The sequence below is a fragment of the Macrotis lagotis genome, chromosome 2 (assembly GCF_037893015.1).
Source record: "Macrotis lagotis isolate mMagLag1 chromosome 2, bilby.v1.9.chrom.fasta, whole genome shotgun sequence".
Classification (NCBI taxonomy): domain Eukaryota; kingdom Metazoa; phylum Chordata; class Mammalia; order Peramelemorphia; family Peramelidae; genus Macrotis; species Macrotis lagotis.
Genome location: NC_133659.1, coordinates 324,880,221 through 324,896,107, shown reverse-complemented (window position 1 = coordinate 324,896,107; position 15,887 = coordinate 324,880,221). Strand labels below are relative to the sequence as shown.

The 15,887-nt window shown below is 49.6% G+C and overlaps 1 protein-coding gene across 2 annotated transcripts; it reads right to left on the bottom strand.

Annotated features, from left to right (window-relative positions):
• Positions 1-390: 390 nt before the first annotated feature.
• TMEM263 (transmembrane protein 263) lies at positions 391-13,173 on the bottom strand. Of its 2 annotated transcripts, none has more exons than XM_074226771.1 (3): positions 13,086-13,173; positions 6,425-6,494; positions 391-2,789 (listed from the first exon to the last, which is right to left on the bottom strand). In XM_074226771.1, the coding sequence occupies exons 2-3, from the start codon at positions 6,486-6,488 to the stop codon at positions 2,503-2,505; spliced, it is 351 nt and encodes a 116-aa protein (XP_074082872.1). In that variant the 5' UTR covers positions 6,489-6,494; positions 13,086-13,173; the 3' UTR covers positions 391-2,502. The 2 variants fall into 2 exon arrangements, with proteins under 2 accessions (XP_074082872.1, XP_074082873.1); XM_074226772.1 differs by lacking the exon at positions 13,086-13,173 and adding an exon at positions 10,568-10,727.
• Between the last annotated feature and the right edge of the window lie 2,714 nt (positions 13,174-15,887).

The window sequence follows — 15,887 nt, the reverse complement described above, 5'->3', positions numbered from 1 at the left end:
TACATGATTGTCTCAGTCATTTGGGTGGGTCGCACAATTCCACCACTTCATCCTTTCCAATGCCCACTCACCCAGGTTCGGTCATTTGAGCCATCCAATCGCAAACAACAGATGCCTCCAGGGATAAGGTTCTTATTTTCTTGAAATGGGCTCCTCCTGTTTAATGGATCAAATTGCTAGTCTATGTAAATAAATTGGAATAAAACATCAGGTATGTAGTTGTACACATCATCAACTGGCAACGTTCATGCCACCACAGACGTCTGTACCAACCACCCTTGCATTGTTTGCTGGAAGCCCTTCCCCAAAATATATGTAAATGACTTCGCACACTTGAAGGTTAGAACAAGAACCAGGTTTCACAATATAATAATACACAAGATGCATGGGTGACATTTTCATGGAAGGAAATTTCAACACTTTACTGCAAGAAAATGTTAGAGACAAGCACAATTGAAAATAAATATGCAAACAAATCCTAAAATTCTACGCGTAAAAGAAATTTAGGTACAAAGCATTGAAGATTATGACTGCAGAAGATAAATTAGGAATAAAATAAACTAGTTAAGCAGAAAAGAATTACGCAAACAGCAGTAAATAAATTCTCCTATAATAGAAGTTTTTTCTTTAGCCAACCTAATAATGTTCATGTCTCATTTTCTAATTGCTTTTCAACTTATGGTGCTTGCAAAGAAAGTTGTAACCAGAGAATCCATCCTAATTCTCCCCATAGCAAAGTTCTCCTTTAACTCCTGATAGACTGGGCTGAATTCTTCTACTTCAGTCTTAACAGTGTCCAATAGAGTTTGCATCACACATTCTAGATTCACTTAAAACTGTGATGGTGCTGATGAAAGCTTAAAAAGACAAAAAAAGCTTAAGAATTAAGGAACACAATCCTCAAAGTATGTATAGACACACAAAGGTAAACTACTTCACTGTAAACAAACATTTAACTCCAGATCTTGAAGTGGTTTGGCTCAAGTCCCCTTGGACATCACTTTAAGCCCAAAGCAAGGCTGAGGAGTATCATTTGGACACATAGGACCAGCACAAAGATTAGAGACAGAACAGATTCAAGTGTAAAGATAATTGTTAAAACTCAGCTAGATGATCATCTCCTAGGAGAACATCTAACAGATGATTGGCTTAGTTTGATTGTTTTCATGAACAGAGAATGTTAAAAGTCATTCATTCTTGGGAGACAAAAGCACAAGGTACAGACTCTAGTATATGTGTGAAACTAGCTGAAAATTTAAAAGAAAAAAAAAAGGAAAAAAAATGGATGGAAATCCTCTCTGTAAGGCCTAGAATTTCTCTTCTGTACATACAAACCTTCTGAAAGGAAGTGTTTACCCCCATTTCATGCCTCCGGCTCACCTGGAGAGTCAAAAAGCAGTTCTCAAAAACCGTTCCTTTACATGTCCTTAAAAATCAGTTGGTAGTGCTACTGTGACTTTTTTTTGTAAATAGGAGTGAAGAATTTTGTATCTATCTTGGTTGCTGCAACTAATTCTTAAAGAATGATCAAAGTTATTCACCATATATATTACACTGCTTAATAAGAAACTCATCCAACAATGACTTTCTAAGTGAACAGCTAGGAAATAGATCTTTAGGCACTACAAAGTAGACTTTACTCCAGAGATTGTGGAACGTGGGCTTAAATGTTGGTTTGTCTACCCTTTTCTTTATTTTTTGGTAAGTGGCAGACAGTTAATAAAAGAATGGATTCTTCTTGGCAACAAGAAGTGCCTTTATTTAAATACTCCTGAGATTCTTTTCTTAAATGAAAAAGTCTTAATTTCACCTATAGACTGAAACAGTCAAAAGCTAGGAACTGCAATGATATTTAGGGCATCAGAAAACATGTCCTCTTGTAAGGCATCAATGATTAAATGAACATAATGCATATCTAACAAAGGAGAGTTAGTGCTCAGAGATTATCACATAAAAGTTTACTGTTTTAACATCTCCAATTCCTATTTTACCAGTTTATATGAGCAAAATTTGCCTCTAAGCCTAAATAAAATACAATTTTTAAAAACCAAGAGACATCCAAAACTATTAGGCACATCAAAGGTACAGTTTATAGAGTTTACAGCTCTCTTAAGGGCCATGAGTCTCCTGGCACATTATCAGATAGATGGAACGGCAAAGATTATCCACTAAATATAATTTTCACATTTTTAACTGAACTGAAAGACCTACAGTAAATATTGAAACATACTATACCTTCAGTTACTACCGAACGAGTGTAACATTTCACCAGTTAAAAAATCTGGAATCAAAAGTCTGATGAACCTTCACAAACTGTGATAGTCTTGGCATCTTCTCTCTTCAGATGAAAGTAAGTCATCGATACTTCCAACACAGCCTTTGAGAAGAGAAATATCCCAAAGAGGTGACTTTGTGGTAGTCCCCATGCTGGCAGTTCAAAGCCACCGGCATCATGATGCTGTGGAGAACAAGGGTCATCTTCTCCAACTTTCCTGCTCTCTCTCAGTCAGACTTATCTTTCTTTTTTCCTGTTAAGGGCACTTTGTTGACAACAGCAGACCCGACGGCTGTGACACCACCAGCCACAGCAGACACCCCTCCTTTGACCAAACCTATGCCCATGGAAGGCACTGTGGTAACAGCTGTTTTGGTCACCTCCAGACTCTTCCCTCCAATCCAAGCTACACCACCAATGGTGGCACCAACAGCTCCTTTTGTCACATTGAAGATGCCACCAGTTACCCGGGACAGCATGCCAGGCTGCTGCTGGGGATGGTCTTTCATTGAGCCTAATAGGAGAAAATGTGCATAGCACCCAAGTCAGTGTCTGTAAAATCATTGGGTAAATCAAAAATACCAGTCAACCAGAAGGCTGGCTGTCATTAAGAGCAGAAGTATTATAGCTGAGCCTACACCAACGCTTCTTTCAATGTACCACAATTAAAATTCTAAAGTACTCCAGTAATAAACCGTCTTTAAGATCTAGGCTAGATGAGGTGAGAGAGTTACTGCATTGTCCTTTCCCTGAATCCCAACATCTACAAAAGAGAGCTTTCTAACAAGCAGCCCCTCGAACTTCTTGGGACTGAAAAATGCATCTCAAAAAATATTTATGGTGGACCCAGTAAGGCCCAGGCTGTACATTTAGGTACTCAAGTTTAAACTGTTAAGTATTAAAAGCTTCAAGAGGATTGATAATACAGAATCACACAATCACATTTTCCATGACTGAGTTGTGGTTGTGTCCTAGAACTATCTCACTCAGGTCTTAGAGCTTGGGCTCTCTCCGGCTAATGCTCTGGGTCCTGTTGTACTTGTGAAATAAACAGGTAAGACTAACAAACTTGGCTGTAAAGATATTGGTAAACTAATTTGGAAGTCAAAGACCCTCCCCCCAAAAGCCACACTGATATAAAAAGGCCATTAATTAAACTCTATGACACTGAAGCAAAATTCACTAAGGACTCTCCTCCCCCTCAAACTTACCCTCCTCTGGGCCCAAGTTTCCTCACTTCAAAAAATAAAAAGTCACCTCCATCTCCTAAGACCCCTGCCCCTCTTAAAGGTGCGGAACTCACAGGCATCTCAATCCTGTTTCTTCTTCTAATATACTCAAATTAGCCTGTCAAGAAGGGCTTGAAATCTAACAAAAAGGCATAAATTAAGTATTGTTTGTATGTTCTATTTTCAGAAGCTTAGATAAACGCTCAGCCTATTTGTTTGAATACACACACATACACACACACACACACACACACACACACACACACACAGAGTACATTTAAAGAGTGTACAAATGTTTTTCACATGGTTTATCTAAGACAATGTGCTTTTGAGCACAGAGAAAGGTGAATTTTATAAAAATCCCTACTTTAAGAGAAAGGGACTAGTAGAAAAGAAAACAAAAAGGTGTAAGAATTTCTTGGGAAATTGATACTATTCAACAGAGAAAAAGAAAAACATTTTGAAAACAATTATTTTCTGGTGTACAATAAGAATAAATTCACCCTGAAGTACCTGCCCCATCTTTTATTAAATAGTCTTCCTCACTGCTATGGATAGAAAATTCATATATTTAAACAATTGTTTGTATCCTGCTTACTACTAAGTTTTCTTATTAAAACTGCTTGATCCATCCCAAGGAAAGAGAATACATATTTTACCAGGCACGGAGTGTGCACTGAATTACACAAGCCCCATAACTGAATATATTAGTGAGGAAGTGGGTGACTGGTATTAAGAGGAGAGAGTCACAGCTTCAATCTCAAGATGAAACAGATCTCATCACTGTGATTTCCTCTCCACGGAGAACTCCAGACACAGACTGTGAGGAGAATTCAAAGATGTGAGAAACTGAAATGGTTTTTCCTCATCAGAACAGGTCAACATTGAGGACACTGAGAAAGCAAACCATAAAAATCTCTCCACCATTTCCATGTGAATTAGCCACGCTGCACCCTAACCATGGTTGGATCCCTCCTTGCCCAGCATGGTCAAGGCCTTTACCATCCACTCCTTTCTTCCCTTGCTTTTCAAAAGGCTGCCAGTTTCTCAGCAGAAATCCCTCTGCAACTCCATGCTTCACTACCCACTGACCACATTGCCATTTGTCCAAATCTAATCTTTAAAAGGCCAAAGAAGGGAAGGCAGGGGCTGAGTCAAGGATTTCTCAGTCTACTCCAACAGCAGATGGAAGGCAGTGGCCGGGGTTCGAATCCTAACTCTGAGGTCTCCTGGCTGCAAAATAATTCTCTGCTGCTATCTAAACTTCAAGAGAAAGCACTAGTCTAGCATCGACCCCATGGGCTGGTAGAGAAACTTCATTGAGATATGAACCTAAAGCACTTTATTATAAGCCATGAAGTTCCAGGCTGATGTCAACTACTACTACTACTACTACTACTACTACTACTACTACTACTACTACTACTACTACTACTACTACTACTACTACTATTATTATTATTATGCAAAAGCAACCAAGTTGGTCAGACTAGGTTGTTTTTTTTTTTTAGGTTTTTCTTTTTTTGCAAGGCAAATGGGGTGAAGTGGCTTGCCCAAAGCCACACAGCTAGGTAATTATTGTCTGAGGTCAGATTTGAACTCAGGTACTCCTGACTCCAAGGCCAGTGCTTTATCCATTGCACCACCTAGCCACCCCCCAGACTAGGTTTTTTAAAAAAAAACTTTTTCAAAAAGAAATGCCATGTCACAATGGATACAAAGGCTTAGAAGCAGAAGATCCTATGTCAGCAGTCTCACCTCTGACATAAACTAACTGGGTGTACTACCCAAGGCAAATCACCAATGCCATAGTGCCCTATGTTTCTAAAAACCTAATACAAGAAAATTGCTCCTTGTCTCTCAAACAATCTCCTTCCTTTTTGCTCCTTCCTGCAATATGAAGAATTAAAAAGTTTAAGGAATGGATGCCAAGGAACCCTCTAAATGCATTCTTAGAGACCATGTGGCTCTTTTCTCTTTCCCTACCAGATTCCTTTTCCTGGAATGAAGACTCTTTGTCTAAGAGATCCCCATGTGGATCACCCAACATTTAGTATTCTCCACATTACTGCTTCCTTCCATTAGGGGGATATCTTTTCTGTGTATGAGGTGACTCATGCATACAATTTCCATTTTTAGAGATTATTCTGGGAAGTGAAGGTAAGAATTAGGCTGTGAGTTACTTTCTGATTACAAGAAAAGGCTCCATTATACAAATTTTTATGTGGCCAAAAGTGCTGGTGTTACACATGAAACCCTAAGCAGAGTCCAAAGAAGCAAACGATGCCAATGACACCGCTTACCAACTGTGGTCTCATGAATGAAAGAGCTCAAGAAAATCCAAAGGGCACTGCCATCAAACTCTTCAATCCTGCTTGCCAGCTGTACTTGGTGGACACTTCCAACCACCAAATTCTTCAGCAACTTTCCCTATTCATCTGTGACACCAAAGAAATCACAGACCCTGGAGAATGCACTGTGACTAACAAGGCCCTGAGGCTGCACAAGCCCCTATAACTAATCATATTTTCCTTCTTAAATTGGCTGTGCTTTCTTATCACAAGCAAAGCTCTGGTATCACACAGCTCTGGTTAGCCTGGGATAAAAGCCCTAGATCAGCTACTTTAAAATTTAAAAGACCAAACACCAATTAGGAAGTATTTCTACTCTTAAGGATGGCATGGAGATGGCCAAGGGTTCCAAATGTCTGTCCACAAGCAGGCCCAGGGACCACCTGTGTCCACTGTCATGGAACCAGCTTGACTCCATTCAAAGGGCTGGCCGGCTGGGGACATGTCACTGGAGATCCACCGATTCCCTAGGCTGATGACTAAGGCAGAAGCGAACTGACCAGGGTCAACAGAGAAAGCACGAGAACCACGGAAATCATCTTTCCTGACTGTTTTGAAGCAATAGTTACCTTCCGGTGGCTCATCAATAAGGTATGAGGGAATTTCTTGCTGGTTTTTGTCCGTCTGATTCATGATCTCCTAGAAAAGACATACAATAAGCATTATACTGTGAATCTGTAGTATGAAAAGTTGGTAAGAAAAATACATTTCAGAACCAATTACCTCTCAATTAAGAAACAACACTGTTAGCACCTAATAGACCCACCCTTCTCTAGTTCCCACTTTAAATTTTGGTGATTATGAAATTTTAAATTCTACCTAGTGGACCAGTCAATGCTGGAGGGCTTATGCAGAGACAGGAATACTAATGCATTGTTGGCAGAGCTGTGAAATCCTATGATCATTGTCTAAAACAATTTGAAACTTGCAAATAAAATGGTTAAAATGTCTGTACCCAGAGATCCTCCATGGCCTTCCACTATTAAGAGATTCTTTTTTTTTTTTGGCAAGGCAATGGGGTTCAGTGGCTTGCCCAAGGCCACACAGCTAGGTCATTATGAAGTGTCTGAGGCTGGATTTGAACCCAGGTACTCCTGACTCCAGGGCCGGTGCTCCATCCACTGCACCACCTTTGCCCCCCCCCCACTATGACAGGAGGAGATAAGTGACAAGTTTGCAAACTTTTTGTAGAAGCAAATAACTAGAAACAAAGCATGTCCCACTGGCCAAGGAACGGCCACAGAACCAGGGCAGATGAACGTAATGAAACATTGCTCTGCTGCAAAAATGATGGGCAAAGTCAAGTCAACTGAGCAGGGTTGGGAAACCATGCCTTGGTTACAGTCTCCTCCTGCTCTCTACCCAGCACCCCAAGGCCACAGACCCCAAAACAGAAATGCAAGACCACATCCCCCATCCTCCTTCTGTCAGGGTCCACAGAGGGGCTTGAGGGCAAACATGTAGACATGTCAAGGCTTTTTCAATTATCTCTCCATGAACAACAAAATGCTTTGATCTGAGGCCCAAGACCAGAAAGGATCGGCAACACCGGCCTTTCTCCGTTGCCCCTCCTGGCCTAGCAATCCCACCAGACTCTCGGCTGCCTCAGCCCCCAGGCCCCTGCCCTGACCCCAACCGAGCCATCCATCTGGTGGACAAAGGTCAGGCTCCAGCCCCTGGGCTCTCTCCCCTCCTCAGCTTCCTGGTATTCTTAAACAGCTTCAAACTACATTCAGCCCTCTGGGATATCCTGCACACGTGGAAGTCCGGCCCTAAGCTGGGACTTGGGTTTTTTGCCAGAAGCCAAGGACCATGCCTGGCCGCTGAGGCTTTCTCCCTGGGAGCGGGAGGGGGTGTGCCCATTAGAACGGGAGCTCCTGGCGGGCCCCGACAACCCCATTTTTCTCTCGGCATGCCCAGCTCTTCACACTACGCTTCACGTGGCACTTCCTGCTTCTGTCCAAAACATTGAGAACAGCATCTTGCACAAAGCAGGATAAATTAATAAATGGTGGGAAGCTTCTCTAAGGAGGTTAACAGTTCTCCTTTGATAAAATGGCTCCAGACAATCTAGCACAACAATGAAAACAATTCGACCATCTCATTTGATAAAGTCACTCTGCCCCGGCATCTATCTTGAGACCCCTGCAGCCTCGACACTGCCCCTCGCCCTCATCTCACTTCTCAGCTACCTACTGAACATCTCAAACTAAATGTCCCCCACACAGTGGAAACTCATTCTGTCCAAAGACGAACTCCCTCTCTTCCCTCCCCAGGCAGGCCCTCAGCACCTCCAATCTAGCTGGCTCTAGGCTGGTCTACGATGGCTCTAAAGGAGAGCTGTGACCATGTCACCTCCCTGGCCCACCCACGCCTCCCTCACCTCCACCATCAAATATAAAATCCTGTTTGGCTTTTCAAGCCCTCCGTAGCCAGGCCCGTCCTAGGCTTCCACTGCCAGTCTCAGAGCCGGTGTTCCTGCCCCAGATGATCCTGCTCCCATTCGGGGCAGCATCTTCCCCAGCTGGCTTCCACACTTGGGGTATTCTCCCTCGTCACCTCCCTCCTGGCTTCCATAGCCCCCTGTGAGTCTTGGTTCAAAGCCCACCTGTCCCAGCCCTTCTCAATCTTGATTCTACCCCAACTCATCCTGCCCGTCTCGTGGCTCATAGAGACCTTTCCATGTCTCTCCCTGTGCCCAGCTTAAGACAAAGTCAGTGTTTAACAAATGCTCTCTCATTCACACAGACATCCAGTGAAGCTGAGAAAGCTTCCTCCTCAGAGGATGAGACTGTGGAAGATGGAGGTGTCAAACCTGGGATCAACCCAATTCCCAAGTATGGACAAATCAGATTAAAATGTAATTGGGAAATATAGTAACACAACAGAGATGCTGTTAATTGTAGTCTTGTATCTGTTTCTGTTTGAGTTTGGCCCCACTGATCTCAGGCACAGAGAAACAAGGCCCTGGAAGCGGGGGTGCACCACAAGCCAGCATGAGGTCATTCAGGTAGAAGGCGAGGCGAGGCCGCCAGGTCACCCGGTCCCTTGACTGGAGATGGAGTGGAGTCATTTGGCCTTTGGAACCTCCCTAGAAGAACAAGGGACCAAGCCCATGCTCCCCACTGCCACCCTGGCCCCGGCCAGCATCCTTCCCTCCCTGGCTCACAGGCACTCTACTAAGCCCATTTTCACCTTTACTGCTTTCTTTTGTTCTACAGATCTAAAGAAGGGTCTTTTTTATCGATCCCCTCCCACCTTTCTGGTCACACAAAGCGCAACAAGCTCCAAGATAGGGAAGCCAGTCTCCTACGCTTCAATGAAGGCCTGGGGCACCAAGTGATACAAAGGACACAAGCCCCCTCTTCTATTTTCATTAAATGTCAATAAGCATTTCTGTGCAAGGGAGAACTGAGGACATTGGACAGAAGTGGACAAAAAGGGCAGCAGGCGGGGCTGGTGTTTACAGGGTTTGTGGAGGGCTAATTCTTCAGTTCCGGGGACTGGAATCCAGGAGGGATCTTGAGACCATCCCATCACTAATCCTCTATGTGTGTGCCTTTAAATTCTATGCAAGTCTGAGGGTAAAGAATATACCTGGGCATAATATATTATAAAAATAAAATTAATGGGCGGGGGGGAGAATGTCCTGGGAGAAAGGGAAAGGAGAGGTAGAATGGATAAGTTACTTCACATAAAAGAAACAAGAAAAATGCTTTTGCAGAGGAGTGACTCAGAGAGGGAATGGCACACACACTCAGGTGGGGACAGAAGTCTATCTTACCCTGGAGGACAGCAGGAGAGAATGGATGGGACAAAGGGGAGGGGGGAGGGAAGGGGAGGTGATAGAAGGGAGTCAGATACAACACACTTCTGAGGAGGGACACAGTGAAAGCAGAGAGGACAGAATTAATGGGGTGGGGGGGTTAGGAGGGAGGGAAATACAGCTAACACTAGCAATTGTGGGGAAAATAATGGAGCAGGGGCAGCCAGGTGGCGCTGTGGATAGAGCACGGGCCCTGGAGTCAGGAGGACCTGAGTTCAAATGTGACCTCTGACACTTAATAATTACCTGTGTGACCTTGGGCAAGCCACTTAACCCCATGGCCTTGCAAAGAAAAAAAACCTAAAAAAGAAGTTTAAAAAAGAGAGAACAATAATAATAATAAAAATAATGAAGCAACTCCTCTGATGAACTTATGATCAAGAATGCAATTCATATGGGGCAGCTAGGTGGCACAGTGGGTAGAGCCCTGGCCTTGGAGTCAGCAGGATGGGAGTCTGAATCCAGTCTCTGATACTTATCAGATGTGTGACCTTGGGCAAGTCACTTAACCCTAACCCCATCACATCCGGGCCATCTCCAGTCTTTCTGATTCATATTTGGCCACTGGACCCACATGGCTCTAGAGGAAAAGGTGAGGCACAGCACCCCCCCACTCCAATTCACATGCCTGTCATGGCATCACCTCCGGAACAAAGGACAAACATCTTCATCACCCACTGCTAGGACCTGGAACAAGCCCTCACATTACAGGTGAGTGAACAAGTGATTTGTCCAGGATCTCGTCTGTCAAAGAGGAGGAGTGCCTTCTGCCCCCAGGCCACCTCTTCTGCTCTACCAGACTAAGAAATGCCGCTGATGCAGACTAACAATGATGGAGGGAGACCTTATACTGCTGGTCCCATTTTACAGAGGAAACGGAGCTCACAGAGAGGTTCAGTGTCTGGTCTGAGGTCACCCCAAGCCTCACAGGTGGGACCCCAAACCGGGGCCATTCTTTGATTCCTTCTTGCTGCTGCCTGGCCTGCTCCACAGCGAAGGCTTCTGTGTCTGCAGCACCTGGTCATTCGTGACAAAGAACACAGAACCTAAAAGGGGAAGTGGAGGGAGGGGCTCGCAAGAATCCCCACCTTGGCCTCCAGGGCCCGGGACTCACAGCCCCCGTAGCCCCAGGCTTGCCTCCAGCCATCAGTCTGCCCTCCACCACAGCATCAAGGCTGAAGACCAGAAACAGCTCATTTAGTTGACGATCCTCAACCAATTGGCTTTAAATTGTTTATCTTAGTTTCCTAAAGCAGGGACTGGAGATGATGCTCTTCTCCAAAGCAAGAGCTGACTGGCAAACATCCATCTTTTCTTCTCATCTTTATAGCCACGTGCACAAGCACCAGGGGAGGACACGACTTTAAATCAGAGTTTAGGTTTTTTAATTAGGAAACTACCAAAAAGCTAATGTTAAATTCCCCCTAAGATGGAGGTTCTTAACTTGTGAATTTGCATTTTTGAAAAACATTTCTCAATGACTTAATTCAAAACTAATAGATTTCTTTTATAATCCTTTGACTTTCATTTCCTGCCTTTAAAAACACGATTCTTGGAAGTCCACAAGCTGCCGACTGACAAAGGGACCCAGGCTGCAACAAAAGCGGCCCAGAGCTCGGCACACGAGAAGTTCTCTTTGTATGAACTGAGATAAGCAACAGTCCCTTGGGATACTTTTTCTATTCTGAACCGAACTAGGAGAGGCTCACCTCCTTTAGTGATGGGCCAACGCTCACCTGGAATCGTCTTTTCAAAGAGCCTCAAGAGAAATTGGTGATTAAAGCCCTGTCTCTGCACCTTACTGCGATACACATGTGGGCTGTGGGTGGGGAGGAGAGTCACCTTTAGTCCTCTGCCCCCCAAGAGCCCCCTTCCCTGCTCAGGGCTCCTTCCTGGGGGTGAGCCTGCCACCTGCGTAGAGAGCCTCCCATGGGGGCCTCAGCTAGGGAAATGCAAAACCCCTTTAACTTACAAAGGGCACGAAGGAAGCTCTCAGAATTAATAGATAGAAATGTGTGTGAAATAGTAGTTGCAATCATAGACACTGATAGAGGGACAAACTATTACAATTTCATCTCAAAAACAAAAACAAGGTGGTGCAGTGGGTAGAGCAGCGGCCCTGGAGTCAGGAGTGATGAGTTCAAATCTGACCTCAGACACTTAGTAATGACCTAGCCTGTGGCCTTGGGTAAGTCACTTGGCCCCACTGCCTCGCAATGCCTAAAGAAGGAAAGAAACCAGCAGGACCCATGGAAGGTGAGGACAGGAAGCAAAGGGCAGCAGTGATGGAGGCCGTGCCCGGTGCCACCCCGAGCGCCCGCTTGTTTGATGGATGCGCTACCAGGCAGAACCATCTGGCGGGTCCGGCAGAGCCACGGTGTGCCCTGGGGCAGTGCCGCCCAGCAGCGGGAGGAGGTGAGCCCGGCCCTGGGCACGGCTCTGGGCAGCAGCTGTGGCTCCGTTTGCTGCTTCTTCCTGGGGACAAGGATGCTGCGGGCAGGGCCCGGCTGGGGGTCCCACGGCCCGCTCGGGGTGCCCTCTGACTCGCCCCCGGGGCGGCCTGTGTGTGGCAGAGCCGCCGGCCTGGGGTGCCTATGGGGGGGCCTGTGGGGGCGCCTGTGGGGGCCTGTGGGGGCGCCTGTGGGGGTGCCTGTGGGGGCCTGTGGGGGGTCCAGTGAGGACCAGTGTGGGGCGCCAGCGGGGGCCTGTGGGGGCCTGTGGGGGCCTGTGGGGGGTCCAGTGAGGACCAGTGTGGGGCGCCAGTGGGGGCCTGTGGGGGCCTGTGGGGGGTCCAGTGAGGACCAGTGTGGGGGGCCTGTGGGGGCCTGTGGGGGCCTGTGGGGGCCTGTGGGGGGTCCAGTGAGGACCAGTGTGGGGCGCCAGTGGGGGCCTGTGGGGGCCTGTGGGGGGTCCAGTGAGGACCAGTGTGGGGGGCCTGTGGGGGCCTGTGGGGGGTCCAGTGAGGACCAGTGTGGGGCGCCAGCGGGGGCCTGTGGGGGCCTGTGGGGGCCTGTGGGGGGTCCAGTGAGGACCAGTGTGGGGCGCCAGTGGGGGCCTGTGGGGGCCGGGCCGGGCCGGCCTCCCTGGCCCTGCTGGCCCCGCGGCCCCGGCCCCGGCCCGACCCCCGGTCCGGGAAGGGGGTGACGTGGCAGGAGGCGCGGGCCCCCCCCGCTGGGCCTGGGGCCCCCCGCCCCCTCCCCCCGCCCGGCCCGGGGGGCTCCTGGCGGGGGGGGGGCGGGGGGCGCTGCGGCCCCCTGCGGAGGGGGGGCGGGGGGCGCGGGCAGGAGGGCCGGGGCCCGGCGACACGGATGCGGGGCGCGGGGGGGCCCGGGGGGCTCGGGGCGCGGGGTCCCCGGGGGGCTCGGCGCGGGGTCCCCGGGGCGGGGGGCTCGGGGCGCACTCACCCTCGGGGCCCGGCCCGGCCCGGCTGCTCCGGCTGCGGCTGCTCCGGCCTGGGCCGCGGCTCCGCTCCGTGCGACGTGGCGCCCCGCCCCGCCCCGCCCGCCCCGCCCCCTCGGGCCCCGCGCGCGCCCGCCGCCCCGCCCCCGCCCGCGGCGCGCCGCCGGCCGGGCCCGTCGCAGAGCGCGTGCGCGGCGGGGCCCCGCGCGGGAGGGCGGGCGGCGTTGCCGGGCAACCGAGGCGCCGGACGAACGGTCCCGCCGCGCGGTCACGCGGCTCCGCCGGCCCGCGGGCGGCGACGGTTCGAGCCCCGCCCCGGCGCTTCCGGCGCCGCCGGCCTCGGGGCCGCCCTGGCGGGGCGGAAGCGGCGGGGCCGGGCCCGGGGCGGCGGGGGAGCCGGGCCCAGTCCGGGGCGGCGGGGGAGCCGGGCCCAGTCCGGGGCGGCGGGGGAGCCGGGCCCAGTCCGGGGCGGCGGGGGAGCCGGGCCCAGTCCGGGGCGGCGGGGCCGGGCCCAGTCCCGGGCCCAGTCCGGCCTCGTCGCCGCGTGGCCCCGGCCTGCAAAACCCTAAAGCATGAGGAAATGAGGCGCTTGTCGGAAGGCCGGGCGGGGAGGGTCGTGCCCGGTGGGAGGCGGCGGCGGGGCCGGGCCCGGTCCGCTCCTGGCCCCGGCCCGGGCTGCGCAGCCGCGGCCCTCCCGCCCGCCCTTTGGGGCGCAGCCTCCTCCGGACAGTGGAAAGGGGGCGCAGCCGGGGGCAGAGGGGCACCCGGGGAGGGGCCGGGCATGAGGGCGCCCAGTGCGGAACGTGGGGCGCGGCCGCGGCCGTGCCCAGGGGGCATCCGGGCCTGGGCGCCGGCGTAAGAAAGGGGGCCCCCGTGTAGGCGTCACAGACTCGGGGGCCCCCATGTAGGAGCCACAGACTCGGGGACCCCCGTGTAGGAGCTACAGACTCGGGGCCCCCCATGTAGGCGTCACAGACTCGGGGGCCCCCGTGTAGGAGCCACAGACTCGGGGACCCCGTGTAGGAGCTACAGACTCGAGGCCCCCCATGTAGGCGTCGCAGACTCGGGGCCCCCGTGTAGGCGTCACAGACTCGGGGACCCCCCCGTGTAGGAGTCACAGACTCGGGGACCCCCGTGTAGGCGTCGCAGACACAATAGCGAGCCGTCCTGGGCCAGGCCAGATAGCGTTGGCGCAGGCCTGGTGCCCCGGTGTGGCCCGGCCTCACACATCCGCCATCTCCCTCATCCCCGCCAGTGCATAAACCCTCTCTGCGTCTCTCTCTCTCCACGTGCTCATCTTGGACAGTCCTTTACCTCAGTAAACCTTAGAGACTAAAACTCATGTCTAACCTACATTTTTCTTAATTTTATTTTATTTTTTAGTTTTTGTAAGGCAATGGTTTCAGTGGCTTGCCCAAGGCCACAGGGCTAGGTCATTATGAAGTGTCTGAGACCGGATTTGAACCCAGGTCCTCCTGACTCCAGGGCCAGTGCTCTATCCACTGTGCCACCTAGCCACCCCCTAAAATCTTATTTTACCCCAAAATGTAGTCAGAAGGATCCTTGCAAATCCTCCAACTGAACCCTGAAACTTTTCAGATGAAGCAATAGAGATCAGTTTTCCATCCAATACCCCCTAAGAGGGCAGGGGCCCCCTTCACTAGGCCTTGGGATCCACCCTTTTCCCTAGAGCAGCTCCCCAACGCTTCTAAGCTGTTTGATCTCTGGCACCTCAGTTTCTCCACCTGATAAACAAGTGGGTTTCAGGAAAACATCACTAAACTTGATTTAAAGACAAACAAGAGAAAACAAAGGCTTTGGACCAGTCTGTGCCCATTCCAGCACCAAATCAAAGACCCCTTCACCCTAGGGGAGGACACAGACCAGGGCCTCCACCCTCCTTCACATCCCCCTATAAATTCTCATTCTTTGCATCATCCAAAAACCCTGACTGAGGAGCTCTTAAGGCACACGCCTGCACAGTGTGACCTCCCCAGCTTGACCGCCGTGCCCAGACGCCTATGTGAGATAATCAGAGAATTACTGCAACATATTTTTAAAATGAATCTTTTGGCTACTCTGGTAGGCAAGATCCAATGACTAAAATAGAAATGGCTTGCAATCTGCATCAGGGGAATGAGTGAGCCGTACCTTATAAAGGCACAGGTCCTTGAAATTCTGAAGAAATAGGCAAAAAAGAATAGGAATCAGCCAGACTTGGGATTTCCCTGAGAGAAAGAATTCCCAGATGAGGGAATTCCACTTACCGAGGCAGGTTGCCCCTTTTCTTCAAAGTTAGAATCCCTTCCATGTTTAGCATGTTTCTAGAAGGAGAGCCTATTATTACATTACTTTCTCTTGGGGGAGGGGAGAGGGAAGGGAGAGATGGAGAAAAATGTAAAAAAAATGGTTGAAAACTACTGTTACCAGAAAAAGAAATGAAGGAAAACAAAGTTAGAATGCTAGAGAGGTGGGCCTCACCTAGCTGGCACAACCAGAATCAGAGGTCAGACTTGAAGCCAAGTCTCAAGTCATTAATGAAGCATCTACTGTATGCCAGAAAGATGACCCCTGCTTTCAGAGCTCTCCCAGTTGAAAGGGGAAGACAAGGTGCAGACAGTTATGTACAAACACGATACAAATGGGATAGATCAGTGATGAGCACCCAAGGGAAGACTCTAGAAGCGCCGTCCCTACTCTTGGGTCCACTCCTTGTCCAAGACACCAAGCCTTCTCTCCGAGAGACAAAAATGAAAAAAGGGGAATCAAAAGAACCACACCCCCCATGTGGAATGTGATGAGAAAGG